This window comes from Colias eurytheme, chromosome 2 (genome assembly GCF_061535395.1).
Source record: "Colias eurytheme isolate Ceu_HAF_F1 chromosome 2, ilColEury1 Martin Lab GWU primary, whole genome shotgun sequence".
NCBI classification, from domain to species: domain Eukaryota; kingdom Metazoa; phylum Arthropoda; class Insecta; order Lepidoptera; family Pieridae; genus Colias; species Colias eurytheme.
This window is the reverse complement of record NC_142981.1, coordinates 5,250,119-5,274,224: the sequence shown is the minus strand read 5'-3', so window position 1 is coordinate 5,274,224 and position 24,106 is coordinate 5,250,119. Positions and strand designations below refer to the sequence as shown.

The following is a 24,106-nucleotide window of genomic DNA, read 5'->3' as shown; positions in this document are numbered from 1 at the left end:
AAATATATTATTTACTTGATTTGATTCTATAAGTAAAGTGTATTTTTTAGTTTTTTAAACTATATTTAAGATTATGTTATTACGTAATTAGGCCCCTGAAGAACCGCCATACTGGTACAAACCAATAAATATTTTGTGACTTTGTACATCTTCTGGTCTATTTCTATTTTTTAACAAGCTTTTTGTCCGCTATAAATAGCAACGCACAAAAACGGGGATGGAACCCAGTGGTTTTTCTTTCATATCCCTCCCTTAATAAAATAAAACACACCTTTTCATACTAAAATATTTATTTTTCTTTGATTAATCGTACGAAATATTTCACAAATATAGTTTAAAAACGAAACAAACGAACAGGTTTGTGAAAGCTTCTGGAACAGAACATTGACAAAATATAACTTAAGATATATTTATTACACATGTTGGTTGGTAATACCCATCAGGGCCAATTGTTTGACGTTGAGATAAATGAATGTCTGTAAGTTGAACCACGCCAAAATCGTAATCTTTGAACTTATTCAGTATATCTGACCCATCGAAAGTCTGCCTGGTTCCCTTGTTCCGAGGCATACTGTCATCTTCGTCTTCACTCCTTCCCCTATATTTTGTATTGAGGAGTGTGACGTGCATTTTAACGTTATCGCGATCAAACTCCTTTTCCATAAACCCTAAAAATAATTATTAATTAATATCACACCACAGATGAAGTAGGTATGTTAAACATTTTTTTTTCTACGCCTAACATAGTTTTGAAAAATGAAAATATAGACTTAACATCATTTCAAGATTAAATTCATTAATCACCTATTTTTGCGCGTCTATATGGTCCGGGAGCCAGCAGCAGATTTTATGACCAAGTTCCTCTCAAGCGGTAATTAGTAAAATGCATCAAAGTATAGTATTATGAAGCCTCGTGAACGTCAGCTGGAGCTCGGTTGGGGGGATGAGCGGCTGTAGCCTCCCACGCACGTAGGAAAAAAAAATATATTCATTCATTTCCTCTCAGCTAAAAATTTGTCAAATTGTAGCTAACCCAATATCTCAACGAAAAAAAAAATCAGCTGGTTACAACGTGGTGTATTATACGTCAGCTGGTGTCTCGAACATGAAAAAAAAACAATTATTTTCCGTGATTTCCTCTCAAACAAAAATTTACCTGATGATAGCTTATATGTAACTGTGGATAAATATATAAGTCAGCTGGCTGTATCTTGGTGGAAAAACCGTCAGCTGATACTTTGAAAGTTATTTAATAGGAGTTAGACAGAAGCATCTATTGCCAATTTATATGCATCAGCTGACTAGGTTTTCCTCAACTTATTGCTAGCTGATTTTTTAACCGACTTCAAAAAAAGGAGGAGGTTATCAATTCGGACGGTATGTTTTTTTTATGTATGTTCACCGATTACTCCGAGGTTTCTGAAACGATTTACGTGATTCTTTTTTTTGTTTGATGCGGAATGGTGTCGAATTGGTCCCATAAAAATTTTATTCGGATAGGCCCAGTAGTTTTTATTTTATGAGCATTTTTGTCTAATCTCGATGACTTAATTGAAATGAAGCAAGTAAAGTTGATTCACTTCCTGGTAACCGATTGAGCTGAAATTTTGTTTTCGCCCCAACCGAGCGCCAGCTGACGTTCACGAGGCTTTATAATACTATACTCTGATGCGTCTGACGAATTTTCTCTTGAGAGGAAATAATTAACCAAATTTGCGCCTGGCTCCCTAGGTAGATCCTTTCCTCAAATAAAATATCACCTATATTTAGCACGGCAATGATAAAGTAAAAAAGTGTAGAGAGCTTATTAGCGCTCCGGAGGTGGAACAGCGTAATTAGCCACAATTTTCACCAGTTTTCTCTATTTCGCTCACGATATTTACTTTACTTTGACGTCTAATAATGTGTTAGTTTTTCTAGATAGAATGTTGTGTCGGGAACCTATCTACTCACATCTTTTATGTTAGGCGTGAATTTGAGCCATGAAGATAAATGATGAGTTAATACAAATTTTAGTTTTGATTTTATGAGAAAACTAGAGGTCCGCTCCGGCTTCGCCCGTGGTACATATTTCGGAATAAAAGGTAACCTATGTCCTTTCTCGGGTATCAAAATATACCAAATTTCATGCAAATTGGTTCAGTAGTTTAGGCGTGATTGAGTAACAGACAGACAGACAGAGTTACTTTCGCATTTATAATATTAGTATGGATAAGTGAATACATATCTTTTAAAATATGTACCTAGTAAATAATTACTACATAATTGGCTTATAATTTTGGATAAGTACGAAACTTTATGCAATGAATGATAATTTTATGACCACAATTACTTTTAACTATCATCCACAACGAAGCCAAGCGTTAATGAGCGAAACTAATTTCATTAAATTAACTCAACTTCTTTTCATGCCAGCCCGTTTATAACAAAATGTATTAGAATTAAATTGAATGTTTTAAAAGCGAACTAGGTTCATAATTCTTAATATTTAAAAATTTATTAATAACTAGCGGTGCGCCCCGACTTCGCCCGTGGTACATGTTGACGTTTTTCTCCATAAAAACCATCCTCTTAGTTCAAGTAATATTATAACGAAATCGGTTCAGCCGTTCTCGAGTTTTGCGCTTGCCAACACATTTGACGAATCTTTTTAATTATATAGATTATCAATATCAATTAGTTATGTATGGTAGATAATATTTTTTTTACTTACCATATTGTAGAAATAAACTCTAAAATACGGAAAAGACCCTGATGTCATGATGTCTTTTAAAAAGATTACCTTTTTTATAAAAGAAATCTACTATCGCATCCACCATTTCTTGCAACAATCCAGCTGGAGCGTTTTCTTCTTCAACACAACTATATAAAACATTTATCTCTTTTGGGTCATCATTCATATAGGATAAACCTTTTATTCTTAATCTTAATGGTAGATGATCTTGTATAATAGGCCTGTAATTTTAATATATTTCATTAATTTTATTGTTTTAAGAAGTATTTAAAAAATTTAACAAGAGGAAATATGCAATTTTTTTCATACCATTGTCCAAAAAAAAACGATATCCTAATGTACTAATTCCTCAAATAGACCGCATGCTACAAAATGAATACATAGTTACATGATTATCCGCTCCTCAGCTTCAGTGAGCAGTTTTGACACCAATAACCTCTCCTCGTTATCCATGAGACACATCACTCCAACAGTCAGATGGAGCTTGGTCGCTGGTATAAATAAAGATTCCTCCAAAGCCCTGCTCTGACATTCTCGTAAAACAGATTCCTACAAATTGCTTCTAGATTAATCTAAGAGGTTACGCTTCTTTTGGGATTTTTATGTGAAAACTAGTTGATGAATATTAAATATTCTTTCAATAATACATATTAAGGTACATTTTTCTGAATGTCTGAGATACTGCCTTTATAAATACAATTTCATCATATAAAAAATTGTAATAATTGTAATTGTATGTATTTATCATATTTTATCAAATACAAACATTTTTTATTTATAACAAGTAAGATACTTTTTTTTTAGAATAAGGTGGTTTGCTAGTTCTACCCTCATAAGATGATTGGGCAGCATAAGTGGAACATATTTCTCTATACATGCATAAGCAAATATGACACCCTTCATCAAGCTTCAAGCAGGAGTTTCCTATTATTTACCTTGAATGTTTCAAATGTTTTCTGTATGTTAGGTTGGTTCAGTGGAATTGAAATAAAATGGGTCGCTCTCTGTTTCCGCCTAGCAGACATTACAATGACATTTATTCTTCGACAAGCTGCTTTTACATTCTGAAAACAACATCATTATTCAAATTTAAGTTTATATAAGAATTAATATAAATATCCAGCTGTAAAAGAACTAACTGCAATGCTTGGACCGTATATGAGTATATCCTTGTTTTCTCCAATCCTGGGGATTTTAACGTCTGTGTTGGTTTCTCTTTGTATTCGCATTCTCATCGCGCCTTTCTTTCCAATTATATTTCCGAGATAATGTCTGAAAATTAAATTTAAAAAAATATATACAATTGAACTGTTTTTTTGGTACATTGTGATCTCCATCTTAAGCTAGTTTACAGGCAAAACTCACTAGACATGGCATACATAGTTGTTTTGTTATTTCTCTATACAACTGCAGGAGATGGCTAATGATAAAAAATCTTACTTGGAAACATGGAGACTTGTACAATATCTGCCTGAATCCATAATTTCAACAGCAAACTCATTATCATCATCATCTTCTTGCATATCTTGGAATGGAATTTCTGCAAATATTTGTCATAATGATTTGATTCATTTATATTTGATTGATTTAAATTTAAAGTAAATGGTGTAAGTGCACTTCTGTAACAATCCCCAAGTTATTAAGTTTACTTACTTAGTTTAATTCTTTGTGTAAAAATGCATTTAATATATTATAATATAGGTAATCAAACAAGAGAATGATTGAAAACATATTCAAATCGATGCTAAAATTGTTAATTAAATAAATTTAAATTAGACTGCTTTTTGTAAATAAAGGCTTAACATTCCTCACCATTTTCATATAGATCGTGTTCAACATGAGTTGAAATTTCGGAAGTAGCATCATTTACTCTATAACATCTGCCTTCAATCCATACTAACTCTGGCCTAAGAGTATCATTCATATTGGATGTTTTTTTATTTGTTTACTAAGTAACGATTTTTGCCTGAGATTTTTGCAATATCAAAACATCAAAAAATGTGGGTAAATGAAATGTTTCAACTGTCAAGTGTCAACTGTCAACTTTGTGTCAATAATCAATAGTCAAATGTTTGAAAACAAGAGAGGTAAAAAAGAAGAAGAAATCTATGAGATGCAAATGAGATGTAAAACTATCCACAACTAGACACTGGCAAAATTGTGGCAACGCAGCCCTGCCATTCATAAAATAAAATTGAATTGAATTGAAAGAAGAAGAAAAATAAGAAGAGCAGAAGCGTAGCGTGCCTTGGCGGGGCCCCGTATAAAAATTTGTTTGGGGGCCTTTAGGAAGGGTAAAGATTTCTCACAAAAGCGCACGTTGGGGGCCCCCTTGGCGCGGGGGCCCCGTATAATTGATACGGCAGATACGGCGGTAGCTACGCCCCTGAAGAAGAGCCACATAAGAAGTCCCCCACCGAAGATAGGAAATGGGTAGGAAGTGGGTAGGAACAACAGCTGTTCTGTGGTAGGAACTTTATGAGGTAGGAAGTGGGAACTAAAAGCAAGTCAGCCATAATATAGAATCTTGATAGAATCATAACTGATCATAACACTCCTCGTCACAGCTCTTCGTTTTGCGTCGGAGGTTAAAAAAGACAAGAGTTGCCCGTCTATTCACACCCCGCCGCGCCACGCCAAATTAAGAATTGAACTAAATTGGGCACGATTTGAAAAATTCTTTGGGTGTTTAGATAGCCCATTTATCGAGGAAGGCTATGGGTAAAATTATAGCATCCCGCTAAAACCAACAGATTTCAGTTATATTTTTATTGTTGTATGTATTCAACATTCATACCTCTAAAATTATTGATTTGGTTAATCAATTTTGTAAAAATGCTAAGCAGATTTGGATGAAGGCTCATAATTCGGAAACTTATAGAGAAGTCATAGTTGATGTATCAAATTAAATATGTACTGAAATCGTTAGGAAGCCTATAATATAATATAATATTTTTAAAATAATATTTCAACTTATTGTTTATCTCATAGTCTGCACATAAGTGGCTAATCCCTTTTTTATGGTACCGATAAGATAATACGATAATACCATCCGCATATTTTACTACCACCAAAACGTTAAAAACAGATTTCATTTACAAAGCATTGAATAATGTTTTGATTACATTCATTTTAAATAATTTGAATAAAAATTTATATTAAATACCAGCTATTCTGAATATAAAATATATAAAAGTAATTCGAGAGTGTAATAATGTTGCGTTATTTAGTACATACCATACGCTCTCCCTATTTGTAGATGTTATTATCTTCTTGATATATTTCGATGATAAGCTTATCGGACACTGCGTTTACATAAATCGTTAATGTAATTCATTTGTAACAGCTCCTTCTATTTTTGCATATTAACTAGTATGTGTTTAATGTTAACAATAGTTTTGTTTAGTAAAAATAAATATTTTTCTGTGATTTAAAAAAAATAACAAACAAACTAAGTACATAGTTCGGTAAGAATGAGTCAAAAGTTCCATCATTCTTGTAATACGTACTACAATGCTAATCATCATTACACGTCTATTCACAATAAAGAAAATGGTAAGTAAGCTGTTTTAAGATTTTTTCCTCTAAACAATAAATGAGTGGTTTTTGTTCAAAATGAAATCAAAATGACTATGTAATTCTACACATAGAAATATCCATTTGAAATATGCAGATACAAAAACGAGCAAAAAATGGTTAGGTATATTTTAATAACTATGTGTTTACCAATTTTTACGTTTTAAATTATGTATTTGAGTGTATTTTTTTTAATATTATATACCTATGTACTTAGTTTGAAAACATGCAAAGAAACCTTAAAGTTCGGAAACATTAACCGTTTAGAAACATTTTGACGTTGTCAAATTATTAAATTATGTTTGAGATATTTGACATATGATTTACATTTTATTGATAAAAAATGTAAATAAAACTCGTAAAATGTAGACACCGTTCCACTCTAAGTAGTATAATCTTTATTGGTAAATAAAAAATATACTTCCTTTCGTGATCTTATGACTATTCAAGGTTAAAATATTAATCCATAATGTAAATAGTTAGAAAAGTGTAGAATATGCCGTTGTTGTTGTAAAAATAAATCAAGGAAACGTCGTTCTAGTAGGTATGTCTTAAATTTTAAAAATACCTCTTTATTTTAAATAAACTAACATTTCCCTTGCGTTCTTGTAAGATTAAAGTTTTTCCCGTTAATTTTAGAACATTTACTTATAAGACAGACTACAGTTATTTAAATTACCTATCATAATGATCGAAGCTTATATCTTTATAATCCTACCTGTTCTCATAATTTTGAAGATTATTCAATGAGTTTGATTAAAAAATAATCGTGCATGTCTTTAAAAAAAAAGCAATCCATATTATGACTAGCTATTATTTATTAATTGTCATAACATATATTTTTTTATTGTGTTGTAGATGGTACCAAAATGCATGGAACGCGAAGAGTTGTAACATTTTGTTTGCTCACTACAGTTTTACCATCAATACTCATTATATTTCCATTATATCTTAGGCACATAAGATATGCTGATGTTATGTATAAAATATCAGATTCTGATGTAATACAAATACATAAGGGTCAATCATCAATATTTTGTGAAAAACATTCCTTAAAAATGAATACAACATTTAATGCATTCCAAATGAAGGGTAGGCCACGTTTATCTAAAAAAAGAAAACATATAACACTTAAGAAGTCAATGTCTTTGCCAGACGATACATTAGAATATTGGGGATTCTACTTATTCTCTGGGGCTACTGTTGAATTAAAAGCTTGTTCTAGATATGAAGGTTCCAAAATATTAGTTGTAAAAGGAGATAAAATATTAGATACATGTGGCATTTTAGAGGGAAATAAATACAAACAGGAACCTCCTCTCATTGGTAAAAATGGTCATGTTATGGTTACTCTACAGAGACCTAGTGAAAAAGAAAATATTAAGAAATTAAGTACTAATTATATGCATAAAAATAAAAACATTGATGAAAATGCCAGTGAAATCAATGTCATAAATAAACAAAGAGACAAGCGCGATACACTCAATCCTTCAATACATAACCCTAACACAATATTAGACACTGGTGTTAACCATGGAGGCAATGCATTTAACACATCAAAGCTACAAGAAGATGCATCTGTATCCAGCTTTGAAAATAACTTGCATTTATGTTACAACAAAAATATACTGATTAATGAATATTTTCCATATTCAATGCAATGCAATAACACCAAATATTTAGAAGTCACTACAACACTTAAAGTTATTCATGAAGTTACATCTGACGGATATTACTACTATATATTTTACAGTGATAATGACTTTGTTGTGAATGATGTTCATGCAATATTTGATATTTACAAGCCAATCTTCCTCTATTCAAATATGTCAGATTCTAAGGTATGTTTGAATAAAACAGAGTGTTCTTTTAATATTGAAATGTTTAGTGATGAGTTAGTTATTGTAGAAGTACCTACAAAAGATGGTTTGAGAAATGATGATGATACTTCCATTCTAATGTCTGTTTGTCACCCTAGAATGTCTGTTTATATAATATTTCCAGTTTCAGTGTTGTTACTTATACTTTTATTTGCATTTTTATGATATCTGTTTAAAATATTATTGTATGCACTATTAGTAAGAGTAAATATTACTGAGAGTAAGACGTTGATTTATTAGTAGATAAGAATTTAAATGTTTGTGTATATAAGTCCTCCTATAAGACTGTGATGTTATTTTGCCTGGCATATAATTTTATTACTGTTGTAAAGAATAAAGTTTATTATTCTACTGATCTTTTTTATTAATATATTATATCCTGCTTCAATTCATATATTTTTCTTAGAATTTTTCTTAGAATATGTATGTGCAATATACATTACATTAATTAATAACTAGGTAACAAGTTTATTTTATTTTGTCTACTGACCAGCATTTTGAAACTAGCTAGCCGCCCAGTAGGTAGTTATACCGTATACCGTTATAAAAGTCCAATCCAATAAATATTTAATTTATACAAGATATTTACTTTATTCGTTTTTATACCAATCCATTATCCAATAAACCAAATTATTAAAAAACATGGATAAGTATTGTAATTCGATTTTATCTATACTAATACTAATAATAATATTATAAAGAGGAAAAGTTTGAAATTATGTATGTATGGTTTTCACACATAAACCTCTCAACCGATTTTGATGAAATTTGGCACAGACAATCTTTAGACCCTGAGAAAGAACATAGGCTACCTTTTATTGCGAAATATGTACCACGGGCGAAGCCGGGGCGGACCGCTAGTTATAAATAATTATGCTAGCGAGCGGTGTCGCCCATGGTACCTACATACAAAGCTTATTGCACTGGGTAAACAACGACGTAGACATATCCAACGGTGAAAGAATAACATCGGTAAAGTATTTCTTGAATGAGTTTTTCCCTTTTAATCCTAATGTTCCTGTGGGAATATCGGTATAAAAAATAGCCTAAGTTATTATAACAACAGCTATCTGACAATGAAATTCCCGTCAAAATCGGTCCAGCCGTTCCTGAGATTAGCCGGAACAGACAAAAATTGTTAAAATTACTATTTTGGTATATGTAGATTGTAGTGTTAGTAAAATCGGTTATTTCCATGTTATTTCAATATTAAAAACAGACAGAATAGTGTATACCACCACCACCTGTATAGAATGAAGTTTAACTTATGGGTCAAAAGGTGCGACTAGTATTATATCTTGGATAGATGGGGAGGCAAGGGGTGGAATTTTTTCTGGAAATACAATTCGTAAGAAAATACAATTTTCTAACACAAATGATGACTATTTGCTTCATGTTTTACACATGGGCAATATTCATGATCATTTTTGTATGTATTTTAGGCTGTCCAATCATAGAATGCCAAGTTATAATAAACCCGCTTACTCTTACTACGCTTATTCATAACTAGCCGCTCCGCGCGGTTTCACCCCCGTGGCTCCTCTCCTGTTGGTCGTAGCGTGATGGTATATAGCCTATAGCCTTCCTCGATAAATGAGCTATCTAACACCGAAAGAATTTTTCAAATCGGACCAGTAGTTCCCGAGATTAGCGCGTTCAAACAAACAAACAAGCTCTTCAGCTTTATAATATTAGTTTATATATGTATTATGGTTCAACTGAAGAGATAATTTTTAGATAGTGGCCTTATCAGGAAACAGAAGGATGAAAGATCGGCTCGTGTTATGACGTCATTAGAATATAAAATAAGCGATGCCTAGTAGTGACGTATATTGTTACTTACTACTTATGACAGTACTCATGCATTTAAATAGGTATTAAAATGTACTTCTATGCTATAAAAAATTGGGATTGGCAGTTCTGTATCTGCAGTTAATTTGTAACTAATATATAAAAAAACTCAATACGTAACATATTGAACTATCTAAATTAGGTGTTCGGATAATGTATTTTCTTATTTAGGTAGATGTGTTTCAGGAAGTCCGATATGTATAAATTTATACAAGATATTTACTTTATTGGTATAATTCTTTAATTGTACACATATTGTATTTTATGATTAATTGCATATAGTATTAGAAACTTGACATACACTAAACAATAAGTTTGCTTGTGTGCTTACATGTTTTATTATTATATTATGTTGAAAGAGAATTCACAATAAACATTTACGACTATTGTATTTTATTCTAAATAATTGTATACAGGAACCTTAATCACCAACTTCATGTTATTTTAAAATTAATTTATTTGAAAATATAAAATTAATCGAAATGAACAAAAAACCATGTAGAAAACAATAAAAAAAAAGTTGTAAAACAGGTTTTGGATATAGATCAAGAGCCACAATATATAATTACATACTGGGGTCAAAATAACAGGGAATAGGGGGGATATCAAAAAGGACAAAACATAGGGCCCATAAAAAGAAAGTAATGAACATATTGAGGAAATTTTGATTTATTATTTCCACATAGTTGTTTCCAAAGTGTGTTCAGGCGAGTTGGTAGATCTTCTGTAAACAAAAATTTTTACAGCTCAATACAAGAATTTTTATGAAATTAAGGTTCCGATCGGGAGTGGAGTGCTACAAATCCTCTTCAATAACAATACCAATAGATGTTTAATTATATTTATTTACTGAATTACAAAAAACAGTTACCATATTATGTACAACTGGAAAAAAGAGGTTACAATACATTATTTCCTTCTAGTACTTTTGTGATTGAAATAGCCTCTCCAGTACCCGATGAGACCCCTCTGCAAGTGGCAGAGAGGTCTGCGCGGAACGGGGGCCATCCGGCCGAGCCGGTCTTACGCCTATAATGTATATTAAACTTATAATATAAGACTATAATAGTATAATGCATTCATTAAATAAACTAAAACAAATATCGGTCCAAATGAAATGAGTTCCAATAAAAATCAGCACAGCGGTACTTGGAAGGCGGCTCCTAATACTCACACTGTATAAATATCGCAATAGAATGCAGGACACAAAAGTATAAACCGGAATGCGTAGGCACCTCAGATAAGGTTGGCCACATCGCTGGGCATTTCAGTAATAGTAGTGTGGTAGAACTCCTCAATATCTTTTAACGCTCTCTTGTCATTTTCAGTCACGAAGTTGATAGCAATTCCCTTACGACCGAAACGACCACCTCTACCAATCCTGTAAATAATTAAGAATAAGTATCATTTTCATAAAGTCAAAAAAGGGGCCGTTCATAAAATACGTTCGCATACAAGGGGGGGGGGGAATTTCGCGAGTGTGACAAGATGTGACAAGGGGGGACAGGGGGTCTACGGCAGCGTGACGTTCGCCGTTCATTAAAAATTTTTACTGAGTATTAGTTTATCTCTCGACTTTTTTTTCAATTTTGTAATGATAGAAGTCATTTATTTCGTATTAGTAAATATACAGATATTTAAATGTATAGATATATATTATATTTATTACAATAAATTGTAACTTGATAAAATTTGTGTGTTATCAATTAAAATTTATCATGCTTATGGGAGGAGCGGTATGCTTTTACGGATGTCATCGTAATTTAAGTTTATGTACAATTTGTTATTATGTTCCAAATAAAGATTTTTTTTTTTTGAATGGTACACTACACACCTGTGAATGTAATTTTCACGATTGGTTGGCAAATCATAGTTGATGACGCAAGAAACTTGCTGTACATCAATACCACGAGCGAGCAGATCAGTGGTGATGAGCACGCGGGAGGAGCCGGTGCGGAACTGGCGCATGATCACTTCGCGCTCGCGCTGCTCCATGTCGCCGTGCATGGCGGACACGGTGAAGTCACGGTCGTGCATCGACTCGGTGAGCCAGTCCACCTGTCGACAATACACTTTATATTAAAAAAGTGAAGTCTCATGCATGGCCCCTAGTGGGTTTTTTTTTTGTGTGGTGTCTCTCAATGTTATCCTGAAGGGCTTTTACACCCCTAGTGGGGTAAGGGGCAGATGCATTATACATCTGTTTCACTGATCGATTTTCTTTAGGGACAAGTAGGTGATCAGCCTTCTGTGTCCTACCAGACCGAGACATTTTTTTTTCTTCGTCTCCACCGGGAATCGAACCCAGGACCCCTCGGTGCTACGCTCACGCGTCAACCACTGTACCAAGGAGGCGGTCAATTATAGTCAATTTATATTAGGGCACACTTAAATGTTAAATTTTGTAAAATGTAAGTTATGGGGCATTTCACGCCAAGCGGACACAGATTTCAGGGTCAGGTTTCAGATTTCGGTTATATTTTAGTATGTTACACCTGTATATATCCTCGGTATGTATACGAAAAATTTTTGCATTTAGAAGCTTAGTTTTCAAAATACAGGTCTTTGAAGATGTCAGTAAGCGCGAGGTATGGGGGACTTTGAATGTAATTATCAGTTCAAGAAAAGTAATTTTTAAATAAATTGATGACTGAATAATATACCTCATGAAATAAACTTTTTATGCTCATATTTCGAATTTCGAATTTATATTAAAATTCCTTAGAAAAATAAAAAAATATTTTTCTTTGTCATTTTTACAAACTTTGCGTATTTTTAATTTTTTTAAAGATCATTAATTAAATAGCTTATATTATGCTTAAACTTCATGCATAGTTCTAGAGTGGTCATCGCAGAAGTTTAGAAGCTACATGTATTATAATGTCGAAGCGCGGCAATATCCCCATACTAGCGCCTAGCGCGTCGCACTGCAATATTCATAGAAACGGGGACAAAAAATAAATTCTAGAAATTTGAATTAAATGAAGTGTCAACAGATAGGTCTTTAAAAATTGATTAGAGATTTATGAATAAGTTTTATGCTAAAATAAATAATTGACGAGATATACGTATTCAAAGTCGTAAAAATGTCATATTACTTTACTGAATATTTTTTTTTTAAGAAAACAAAAGTAATATTTTCTTGCTTGTTATTTACCACTATAAAATCTTATTAAAACCTGAAACGGTGTTATTAACTAACTATAATGAGATAAATACTGCAGTATGGTGCGCTAACCAACTAAGCGCTAGTATGGGGATATTGCCGCGCTTCGACATTATAATACATGTAGCTTCTAAAGTCCTGCGATGACCACTCTAGAACTTTGCATGAAGTTTAAACATAATATAAGCTATTTATTTAATAATCTTTAAAAAAATTAAAAATACGCAAAGTTTGTAAAAAATGACAAAGAAAAATATATTTTTATTTTTCTAAGGAATTTAAATATAAATTCAAAATTCGAAATATGAGCATAAAAAGTTTATTTCATGGGGTATATTATTCAGTCATCAATTTATTTAAAAATTACTTTTCTTGAACTGATAATTACATTCAAAGTCCCCCATACCTCGCGCTTACTAACATCTTCAAAGACCTGTATTTTGAAAACTAAGCTTCTAAATGCAAAAATTTTTCGTATACATACCGAGGATATATACAGGTGTAACATACTAAAATATAACCGAAATCTGAAACCTGACCCTGAAATCTGTGTCCGCTTGGCGTGAAATGCCCCTTATATAAGTTACTAGCTTTCCGCCCGCAGCTTCGCCCGCGTTTTCAGAGAAAACCCCGCATAGTTCCCTTTCCCGTGGAATTTCCGGGATAAAACCTATCCTATCTCTCAAATTGGATCGAACTGCACATGGTGTGCGAATTTTATAACAATCGGTTAAGTGGTTTAGGAGTCCATTGAGGACAAACATTGTGACACGAGATTTATATATATTAAGAAAGATATCTCATACATATTTGTAAAAATGTATTAAACTTGTACATATAACATCATTTTGTTTTCTTAAAAAAAGGGCCTTATATTAAACTAGTATAGAAAGTTCGCCCGATATATTATTGTACTTTTAAATGGACAACTACTACTGTACCCATAAATATAAAACATAGCTGACATTTGACTTAAACAATTAATAAATATATTTATTGCATCTCTTGATAGCTTATAAATTATTATATTAGATTAAGCATAATTTATAAAAGATTGTGGTAGCTCAGACGTTTGGCATTTGAACTTTAATCACTAAATGGGGGATTTGAGATGAGAATTTCAACAACAAGTGTTAACTGACAACCTGAACTTGATCAAGGTGGTGGATACCATAGGTGGTCTTAAACCACATACAAAGCCTTTATCCATGCAGTGTTAACAAATTACAAAGGCAATAATTTATTAAAGCAAATAATGTTCTTTAAAATTACGAAACATTAGCTTTTGCAGTCCAATTTTATTTGCAAGCATATAACATTATAACAAAAAAAAATGCTTTTATGTTGCTGTAGTAATTTCCATTGACTTGGTTGACAAGGTTTATAAAACGAAAAGTTTATAATGTAAATATGATACATCATATTTATTGTAAAAAATTGTGATGAACTAATGCATTTTTGAAATATGATCCTCCTCTAAGCCGTTTTACTGCAAGCTTAGTAACAATAAAGTTATCAATTCTAATGTTGCAGCTATATTTAATTTTATCACCATAAAGGATTGAAAGGTAATGCATATTAAAAAATGTTTGAATTAAAATATTGAACTTAGGTAAATTGTGAATACTTATGAAAAATAAATATATAGTAGTTTTATAAAAAATGATTTAATTAAATTACTGATAACAGCTAAACTAACTAAGAATTGCCTCTGAATTTAAATATTTAGAGGTAAACTTTTAACTCTATTATATACTGACCTTGCGACGGGTGTTGCAGAAAATTACAGCCTGAGCAATTGAGAGTGTATCATACAAGTCACAAAGAGTATCCAACTTCCACTCTTCTTGGTCAATTGAGATAAAGAATTGTTTAATACCTTCCAGGGTAAGCTAGAATATAAATGTTTATAAAATTAATAAATTTGTTACATTTAAATCAAGTGTACAGTAAATCATATCCTTTCGTCAAAAAATAATTTTTTATCTTTATATATTACATAACTAATGTAGTTACATGGCCTCTAAAAAGATCAATATGATATGTAATTTAATTATCTTGTTTCTGTTCAAGGTAACATAGAATACTTTTGCAATTATACCACAATAATTGATTAGCACAATTAATGCAACATGAAATATTAAAATTTACCTCTTCCTTTTGCACAAGAATGCGAACGGGATCTCTCATGAAACACCGAGACACTTCCAATACATCATCAGGCATAGTAGCCGATAACAGAATAACTTGTACATCAGCAGAAAGCATCTTGAATACATCATGAATTTGGTCTTTGAAACTGGAATTCAAAATAAAACAAATATTTACTTAAATATAAACCAAATAAAGAAGATTTTATTATTTACTAGCGGTCCACCCCGGCTTCGCCCGTGGTACATGTTTACGTTTTCTCTACATAAGAACCACCCTCGTACTTCAAGGAATATAATAAAAAAGGATTATCGAAATCGGTTCAGCCGTTCTCGAGTTATGCACTTACCAACACATTTTGCAATTCATTTTTATATATAAGATTATTATTATTTGAGATTGAAACATGACTGGAAACTTAAAATACTTAACAGAGTGTATGACTCACCCTCTAGACAACATTTCATCGGCCTCGTCAAGTACAAAGAGCTTGATAGTGTTGGCCCTCAGAGCTCGACGAGTAATCATATCATATACACGACCGGGGGTTCCTACAACCACGTGGACACCACTCTCAAGTTGACGCATATCCTCCCGGACATTGGTTCCACCAATGCAAGCATGGCATTTGGCATTTAAATGATCACCAAGGGCTATCACCACCTAAAATAATATAATCAATTATACATTATTATATTCTTATTCATTATGATGTGATAAGTTTTAAATCTAGTTGAATTAATACATATTGGAGTTTGAGAACAAAAGATTACCTTTTGAATCTGTTGAGCCAACTCTCTAGTTGGTGCTAAAATAAGAGCTTGACACTCACGAATACTGGTATCAATCTGTTGAAGAATTGAAATCGAGAATGTAGCTGTTTTCCCAGTTCCAGACTGAGCTTGAGCTATAACATCACGGCCTTGAATGCAAGGCATTATAGCGCGTTGTTGAATTGCAGACGGTTTCTCAAAACCGTAAGCATATATTCCTCTCAACAATTCTTCCTTCAAATTCATGTCATCGAAGCTTTCCACGACTTCGTCCCAATTTGTGTCGAGAGCTCCACCGGGCTCCATGCCGGGAGGTCCGTCATAGCCTTGATCCTTAGCGGGGCCATTTTTGTCGTCTGTCCAATCGTCCGATCTGTTAAACGAAATTATGTTTCATATTAAAAGTATCAAAAGTATTTTTTACAAGATATAATGCAGTGAATAAGCAAAATCAATTAAAATTTCAGAACTGTCAAAATGGCATTTCTAACGCATATTATACGCAATTTTTTAATGAAACCAACCTAACGCGGTCATTTTATACACAGAATTTTGATAACTTCATTAAAAGCCTTAATCGAGAGTAAAAAATCGTTTTCATCATAAAAACACGTGCAGAGCCGAATTAGTAATAATGTTCCTCCTACCAGCGCCATGTTGGCAATCGGCAACCGTGGAGAGAATAATTTTTTACAATAACTATTATAGAACCACTAATACCACATATTATTTTTAACTTTATGATATTTATACACTTCTCAAACACTATTATTTCATTAAACACTGCTTAAATTAATCATAAAACTTATCTTACCTTCTTTCAGGTGAATAAGACATGTTCCAATCGCGGTAGCTGAACGGAAAAGAACTAGCAAGGTCAAGTTAAGTTTAGCAAAAGCTTTTTTTATGGTTATATACTTAAACCGATTTTCGCCTTTTTTAGGGATAGGGATCAAAATTTTAATATTTTAAAATGATTATTAAAACACAGAATTTTTTAATATCACTGTAAATTACGGAGAGATGCGAATTACTAATTTAATAGGAAATAAAACGACGGAAATACTGAGACTTTATTTTTAGTAGGCAACACTTTAGCAAATGCCACTATTGATCGGTGACATTTTGTCTATGTTATTTATTGTCTGGTATTGAGTATCCAGTAAAAATAATGAACGCAACTTTAGAATAATTATTTACTTTGTGGAAATTTTTAAATAAATTTATATAGCTATTACTTTCATTATTTTATCTGTATGCAAAGTATTTGCAATACAAAAGAAGCTAAAAGAAGCATTCGTGCACAAGCAATTAATGTAAATTGTGTATAAAATATAAATACGAAATTATATTTTATATCATCACATATAAATCACTAACAATAACCCGTGTGAAAACTTTGTTTTATTGTTATATTGTAAAAAATATTTACGTTAATTATTTCGTTATAATCAGTACCTAGTACAACGCAATTCTGGAGTTAATTCAAAATAACAGGAATTGAAAAGTGAATATTTCCAAGTTGATTTTTTTATTTGTTAACAGTTATTTTTCCGTTCTCTTCCTGTTAACTCCATAAAACTTCTTTTTATTATAATCTTTTTATATTATCTTTACAGACAACGACCAAAATGTGAGAAAACTAAATTTTTAGTTCTCAAACTTACAAAGCAATGAACGTAGCGTTATTGTCGTTATGTTGGTAGAAAGCGCTTCCTGTCGTGTCTATGTGCATGCTGCCATTTTGAAACGGCAGTGCTTTTTGTTCGTGTGGAGCGTTAGCTCGTTGCAGCGATAAGACTGTGTTATAGCAAAGTTTAGTTTTAATTTGTAAGAACTTAAGCAAAATGAGCTGGCAAGATTATGTTGACAAACAGTTAATTGCATCCAGGTGTGTTACAAAGGCTGCAATTGCCGGTCATGATGGAAATGTCTGGGCCAAGTCGGAAGGCTTCGACGTAAGTTATTTTTTAGTACTTTGTGTTTTGTGAAAGAAAACGAGATTTTTAGTGACAATGACAAAAATTATGTGAATTTAATCTCATTTCTAAATTTGTTTAATGACCAATCCGGCAAGTTGACAAGATGGCGACATGTGGTAGCAACCTGTTCCTATTGGAAAATGATTTTTATCATGTCATGGAATTTTGGAAAATGTAATTTGTTGTATTATGAACATCTAAACATTATAAAACCAGTTTAGTAGATTTTATAACGATTTGTGAGCTTCCTAGCCGCTAATTATCGAGTTAGTAATGCCGGCCGGTACTTTTGGCCAAGAGTCAGGTCAAAGTTACACGTAGCCGACGCCTAATATTGACAAAAACATTAAAAATGTAATTAGTGATTTAAACACTAGAGACTTGATTTTATACCAAAATTGTTTAAGAATTGTATTTTGGTTTTTTTATTCTGCGCCATCCCTCCATTATCACGAACACACCATCGTGAGTCATCGCCGATCGTAACTATTTGCGTTGAATTTCATTATTGTGCACTATATGCAATTCTATTATAACATGAATATTCTTATTTACTTACTCCATGCTTATAATCTTTTTATTTCCTTCTTAGAAATAATCGATTTAATAGACGCTAAACTTGATGATGTCATCGATTTCAATTTTAAAAGTACCACTCCTTGTATATAAATTAATGTAATCCATAAATATTATTTGATAATGATGATAAGGATCGAGCAATGTGATAAATTTTTAAAATCTACAATTTAAAATATTCAAACATTTATAAATTTAACTAGATTTCCGCCCGCCGCTTCGTCCGCTTTGTCTAAAACCTAATAAATTATTTACTAAAACATTCCTCGAGAACCACTCTATTTGTTAAAAAAAACCGCATCAAAATCTATTGCATAGTTGTAAAGATTTAAGCATACATAGGGATATAAGGACAGAGAAAGCAACTTTGTTTTATACATGTCGGTAGTGATGTAACATAATTGGAGCTACAAATATTTTTATTTTTTTTGACAAATTGAAATTTTCTTTTCCTTAATTTAACCCATTGAGCCCTGAACAGCCTGATCGGTCCACAACACAACAGATTTTCTATTGTGTCTGTGATTCCGTGGCCTGAGTTATTAAGTTCCTCTAAAAATTAGTTAAATATAAAGAAAACCAAACTAATTGATTTCCAATTTTGTCATAGGAGTTCTAACTAATGAAATTAAGAATAATTTAAATCAAACAATTTGACTTTGATCAAATGGCCTATGGAGGGATTATTTACATATTTTTCTTAATGTTTTCATAACCTTTTTTTCTACATCATTACAAATACATATAAAAAAAATCTCAATGTATTGCAATTTTTTTAAACAAAAAATACATATGGGATGGGTAATTTATGAAATGAATATCCTCACATATTATATGATGGCCTTTTTTCGCCTTTGTGTTTTAAAGATATGTAAAATCTAAATACAGTTTTTTTTTTTCAGAATTTACTTTACACTTTTAACAGTTGATCTATAAACTTAGTTAATTGTATTTTAAATGTTCTACTACATAATTAATAAATGTTACTATGGCAAGTGTTGAAACCTGAATTAAGTACAAAATTCCTATTCATTTATTTGCTATTGCTTATATTTTATTGACTAGCGTGGATTACTTGTTTTTGACACTGTTTCATAGGTATTGTGTAGTTGTAAAGGTGAAAATACTTAAATTATTTAAACAATAAATACCTAACAATTTATTTTCAGAATGTAATCTAAAATAAAAAAAAAAACAATCATCTATTTTTGGGTGTGTACTTTATTCACACGACTTTGTACGTGCATCCCCGTTTTTCGGGAAATCCTTTCTTAGCGGATGCCTACATCCTAACATCTACCTGCATGCCAAATTTCAGCCTGATACATTCAGTGGTTTAGGCTGTGCGTTGATAGATCACAGATAATTATTGTGTTGCTTCTTAAATTCAGGATGTCTTAAATTTAATAAACCATTCATTGACTTGAAATATTCACTGAAAAGTTTGACTTTTGAAAGATAATGTTTTAGTGACTTATTCATGATATAGATAGTAGATACTACAAAACAAATTGTTTCATATATAGATTTAACTCCTATCAAATAGGCGGTAACTATTACGCACGTAAAATTCAATTAAATCAATTGTTAACAGATATCAAAAGATGAAGTTGCAAAAATCGCGGCTGGCTATGAAAATGAATCACTGCTTACAAGCGGCGGCGTGACGATAGCGGGCACGCGGTACATCTACCTCAGTGGCACAGACCGCATCATACGCGCAAAGCTCGGCAAAGTCGGCGTGCATTGCATGAAAACGCAGCAAGGTGGGTTCACTGGGACACAACACTAACTGCAATTTTATTTGTCTACAGCATTTTAGAAAACTTCGTTACTTAGTGCATTCCTGCATGATAATAGTGACCCATACTGATTTTAACTTTTGTTCACAGCCATCGTAATTTCTCTCTACGAAGAACCCATTCAACCCCAACAAGCCGCATCCGTAGTTGAGAAGTTAGGAGACTATTTACTTACCTGTGGTTATTAGAGGTATATAATTTACTTTTTCATTAGAATACATTTGAATATATTGTCGTGTACCAGATAAATGACCTTATTTTTCCTTTGCAGATCGAAGCGCGCCGTGATCTAAGAATACGATAAGATAATATTTTTTCCACAGGGAAATAAGTAACTGCATTTTGTATATTCTATAAAAGTGATAAGGATCGTTCATTGGTTTTGATATTTGATAAATTATGGCGCCATCAGTGTCTGATGCGCTTAGTAACTGTGTGCAGATACAATTACTTTGCGGATTCTGGACCCTTTTTTACACGCTCACCGCTTCCACAGAGTAATTGTTACTGTAGTGTGGTTTAAATTTATATTTTAAAAATTTGCTTTTATCGACCGATGCAGTGAAGCGATTTCAGTTTTGCTAGCGGGTCTTAAAGTATGATGTATAGAGATTTTTTTTATTTCTTTTCAAGCATTCTGACACCTATGAATTTTTATATGTCGCGTATTCCTTTTTATTAATTTTTAAATACATCATAAATGAAGCTAGTATTATAAAAAAGTGTAACAGCCGTTCGCAAATCGAGTTAAGTTTTTGCTTACAGATGCTTGATAAGAAATCACTATAACCACGTAATGAAATTACTGTAACAATATACAACATAATTATATATGTAATTACAAATAGGCATTTGTGTAAGGGCTTGTTATGAAATGAAAGACACTGTAACCCAAGTAAAAATATTACATTTTTAATGAAAAATCTCTAGTCCCACTGGAACCATCGTGTGAAAAGTATATTCAATAATATAATGAAGTGAGCGTGCGGTCTCGGGGCGGCGTCTCTCGCGAGTTTGTGCACGCCAACAATTTTTGCTATGCTTCTTTTTGATTATTCCGCAAATATAATCTTGTGTAGTGAAAAATAAACATTTGCATTCTGTTTAACTCTTAGCTGCAGTAACTAGAAGCGCTCAATTATTATTATTACCCTGTATCCTCCAACAAGGCTTGCAGTAAACGAAGGGTGCATATTGTTTATATTTGATATTACTACTATAGCTTTGTACATTGTTTCTGATAAGCGATGGGAACTGTGTCTATCTAATAATAAAATGATTTGTATTATATCATCTTGTTTGATTATTTTCCCAGGTACCGAATAATTCGTAAAAAATAAAACTGCTCTTTGCTAATGAACATAATTTATTTTCTTTTGACAAAATCTACAATAATAATAGAGTTAAGTACACTCAAATACAAGAATTGGTATAAAATGTTAAAACTTGTAGTCTTCAAAAAAGATTTTGGTTCTTAGAAATTACACAATACAAGGTTCATTTTACAAGCCTAAATTCTACGACAAAAATATTATATATTTAAACTTATAAAAATTTGTGCCGATACTGTGGTAAATACAAATATGTATACGATGTGAATTTTATTATAAATCATGGTATTTTATAAAAAGAACATATTTTTAGAAACAAAAGCATTGACTTACATAAAATTCTACGTGGTTATTATCTACATTTCTACAGTACTATATTAAAGAAAGGAAAATTTTAGTTGCCTAAAAATTGTATATTGCCTTAGAAATAAATTAATTTACGAGTTGTTATTATAATAGATTTTATATGATCATCTATACAGTTAGTTTAACAATTAATACGTGTCGGAACTTAGGTACCTACATAAGCCCACTTACAACTACACATTCCATAATAATTCAAAAGCCACATTCACACGTGTATACTATCAGTTAAAATTTTAACGCTTAATATTATTAACAATATATTAATATATACTTTGAATAAATTAAAATTGCAATGGTAGTTGTGCGCGGTTAGAATGGTGCCGTTCGAACGGAGCGGACACGAGCCTTAGTTTAATGACCACCTAGTAGCATTTATTGTTGAAATCACGGATGCTCCAATGAGTAATGTCGCGATTTCTTCCAAAGATTTCTAAAAAATCCTTTTCGTTGCTTCTGTCCTGGATGGTCTTCACCTGCAGAAAAAAAGAAAGTAAGTAACATTTAATCATACAATGTAACCTTGGACAGGACGTAATATCCATAATAGGTAAGACTTCTATGAAACTTATAATTAGATACATCAATCAACGTAGGTATTGCGATAAGTATAGTTTGATCTTGGCAGTATCATAAGGTCACTCGTAACTATAACCATTAACTAAAATGCATTTGTGTCACTATGTAAGGTCTTGTTAGTAATTAGCAACTAATTACAATAATATGTAGGTTAATATACGAATAATGTTAAAAAATAATTGTGATAGCAATTTTTTTTATAAGGACCGTTTTATTAGTTCCCTCTGCACCAAAAATTCCAATAAAATAGCGAGAGAATAGCTAGAGAAGAGAAAATTAAAAATTAATTTATAAATATAAAATACGTGATTTTTTGCGATGAAGTAAGAGAGCGTGCCGTTAGTAGGGCAACTAAGAATAGATCGGTTAGAAGATATTTTCCAGCGCGCGTCCCAAATGTTTTGCGTGCTGCCAAAAATAGACCTCATCATGATCTCGACATATGATGCCGGTACAAAGATCAACTATTATGGTGTATTATCATGCAAAACTCTTCAATGAAAATATTAAATAATATTAATCTTTTAGTAAATACCTATAGTAGATATACTTTAAGCGTTGTGATTTTAATAGTAGGCTATCCAATGGAAAATTCCCACAATTCTATGGCGTAAAATGAGAGAAACTCATAGCAACAGTTTTTAAAAAATCGAAATTCATCATGATTTGTAGTATTAAAAGCAAACAGACAGTGTGCTCATCTATTTATAGCATGCGCAGAGGAGGCCCGTCGCATCGCATTCAAGTTCATTGCCTAGACTACCCGCAAAGATCGAGTTCTTATATTGATTTGATTTGTTATATTAGTTAGATCTGAACATTTAGGTTCATACTTCAATGAAATAAGTATTTCTTATTCTTAATTTTGTGCTTATACATATAAGCGTGTACAAGCGAATTTGTACAAAAGTTAGATATTATGTAACTTCTACATTTTTAAATGCTGTAGGGTCGCGCAGTAATATGTGGCAAGTACAATCAAATGGTAGGTAAAAAATGAAGACACCGGATCTACTATGGAGCCAATGCTTTCGTTCTCAGAATACTAACGAGACAGTATTGATCGCATAAGGAAGACAAGTTTTATCTCTACTCTCTAGTCAGGCGTTCGCGTTAGTTATAAAATTATCACTTCAAACAATTTTCTTTTGCGTGATTGATATAATATTATGGAGATAAATATTGGCGAAAAAGATTTTTAAAATAGGCACATGGATTTTAATATTGTTTAGTAATTTGAAGTCAGGTATTATTTTTGTAATTATATTATTAAGATAAAATATTTAATGATTACAATTAAGTGTCTAATCGGGTCACGAAGATCGCGATGGGGAAGTTTATA

General features: G+C 31.9%; 5 protein-coding genes across 11 annotated transcripts in view; 2 read left to right on the top strand and 3 right to left on the bottom strand.

Annotated features, from left to right (window-relative positions):
• Window positions 1–279: 279 nt before the first annotated feature.
• Window positions 280–4,683, bottom strand: LOC149910325 (activating signal cointegrator 1 complex subunit 1). 2 transcript variants are annotated; one of them, XM_090112457.1, is made up of 7 exons: window positions 4,547–4,683; window positions 4,175–4,353; window positions 3,874–4,006; window positions 3,670–3,798; window positions 3,123–3,283; window positions 2,783–2,955; window positions 280–668 (listed from the first exon to the last, which is right to left on the bottom strand). In XM_090112457.1, the coding sequence occupies exons 2-7, from the start codon at window positions 4,255–4,257 to the stop codon at window positions 400–402; spliced, it is 948 nt and encodes a 315-aa protein (XP_089968583.1). In that variant the 5' UTR covers window positions 4,258–4,353; window positions 4,547–4,683; the 3' UTR covers window positions 280–399. The 2 variants fall into 2 exon arrangements, with proteins under 2 accessions (XP_089968583.1, XP_089968576.1); XM_090112450.1 differs by having other exon boundaries at window positions 4,175–4,274.
• A 1,372-nt stretch (window positions 4,684–6,055) lies between these two features.
• On the top strand, window positions 6,056–8,541 carry LOC149910324 (uncharacterized). 2 transcript variants are annotated; one of them, XM_090112433.1, is made up of 2 exons: window positions 6,056–6,289; window positions 7,169–8,541. In XM_090112433.1, exons 1-2 carry the CDS (start codon window positions 6,208–6,210, stop codon window positions 8,353–8,355), a joined length of 1,269 nt encoding a protein of 422 aa, XP_089968559.1. In that variant the 5' UTR covers window positions 6,056–6,207; the 3' UTR covers window positions 8,356–8,541. The 2 variants fall into 2 exon arrangements, with proteins under 2 accessions (XP_089968559.1, XP_089968566.1); XM_090112440.1 differs by lacking the exon at window positions 6,056–6,289 and adding an exon at window positions 6,622–6,854.
• Window positions 8,542–10,692: 2,151 nt separating this feature from the next.
• On the bottom strand, window positions 10,693–17,142 carry eIF4A (eukaryotic translation initiation factor 4A). Of its 2 annotated transcripts, none has more exons than XR_016457733.1 (8): window positions 16,946–17,140; window positions 16,132–16,504; window positions 15,807–16,021; window positions 15,359–15,506; window positions 14,968–15,099; window positions 11,876–12,099; window positions 11,216–11,422; window positions 10,693–10,765 (listed from the first exon to the last, which is right to left on the bottom strand). XR_016457733.1 is itself a non-coding variant. In XM_090112421.1 (8 exons), the coding sequence occupies exons 1-7, from the start codon at window positions 16,966–16,968 to the stop codon at window positions 11,278–11,280; spliced, it is 1,260 nt and encodes a 419-aa protein (XP_089968547.1). In that variant the 5' UTR covers window positions 16,969–17,142; the 3' UTR covers window positions 10,693–10,765; window position 11,277. The 2 variants fall into 2 exon arrangements, 1 of the variants encoding a protein (XP_089968547.1); XM_090112421.1 differs by having other exon boundaries at window positions 11,277–11,422; window positions 16,946–17,142.
• A 726-nt stretch (window positions 17,143–17,868) lies between these two features.
• On the top strand, window positions 17,869–21,781 carry chic (profilin chickadee). Its single transcript, XM_090112819.1, has 4 exons — window positions 17,869–18,089; window positions 20,284–20,455; window positions 20,582–20,681; window positions 20,763–21,781. The coding sequence occupies exons 1-3, from the start codon at window positions 17,979–17,981 to the stop codon at window positions 20,677–20,679; spliced, it is 381 nt and encodes a 126-aa protein (XP_089968945.1). The 5' UTR covers window positions 17,869–17,978; the 3' UTR covers window positions 20,680–20,681; window positions 20,763–21,781.
• Window positions 21,782–21,839: 58 nt separating this feature from the next.
• LOC149910320 (uncharacterized) overlaps window positions 21,840–24,106 on the bottom strand; it is a 104,219-nt gene continuing 101,952 nt past the window's right edge. For all 4 annotated transcript variants that reach the window (XM_090112731.1, XM_090112714.1, XM_090112725.1 and 1 more), the window contains one exon: window positions 21,840–22,661. In XM_090112731.1, the coding sequence (XP_089968857.1) occupies window positions 22,573–22,661 (89 nt within the window). In that variant the 3' untranslated portion in view covers window positions 21,840–22,572. The remainder of the gene's footprint in view (window positions 22,662–24,106) is intronic.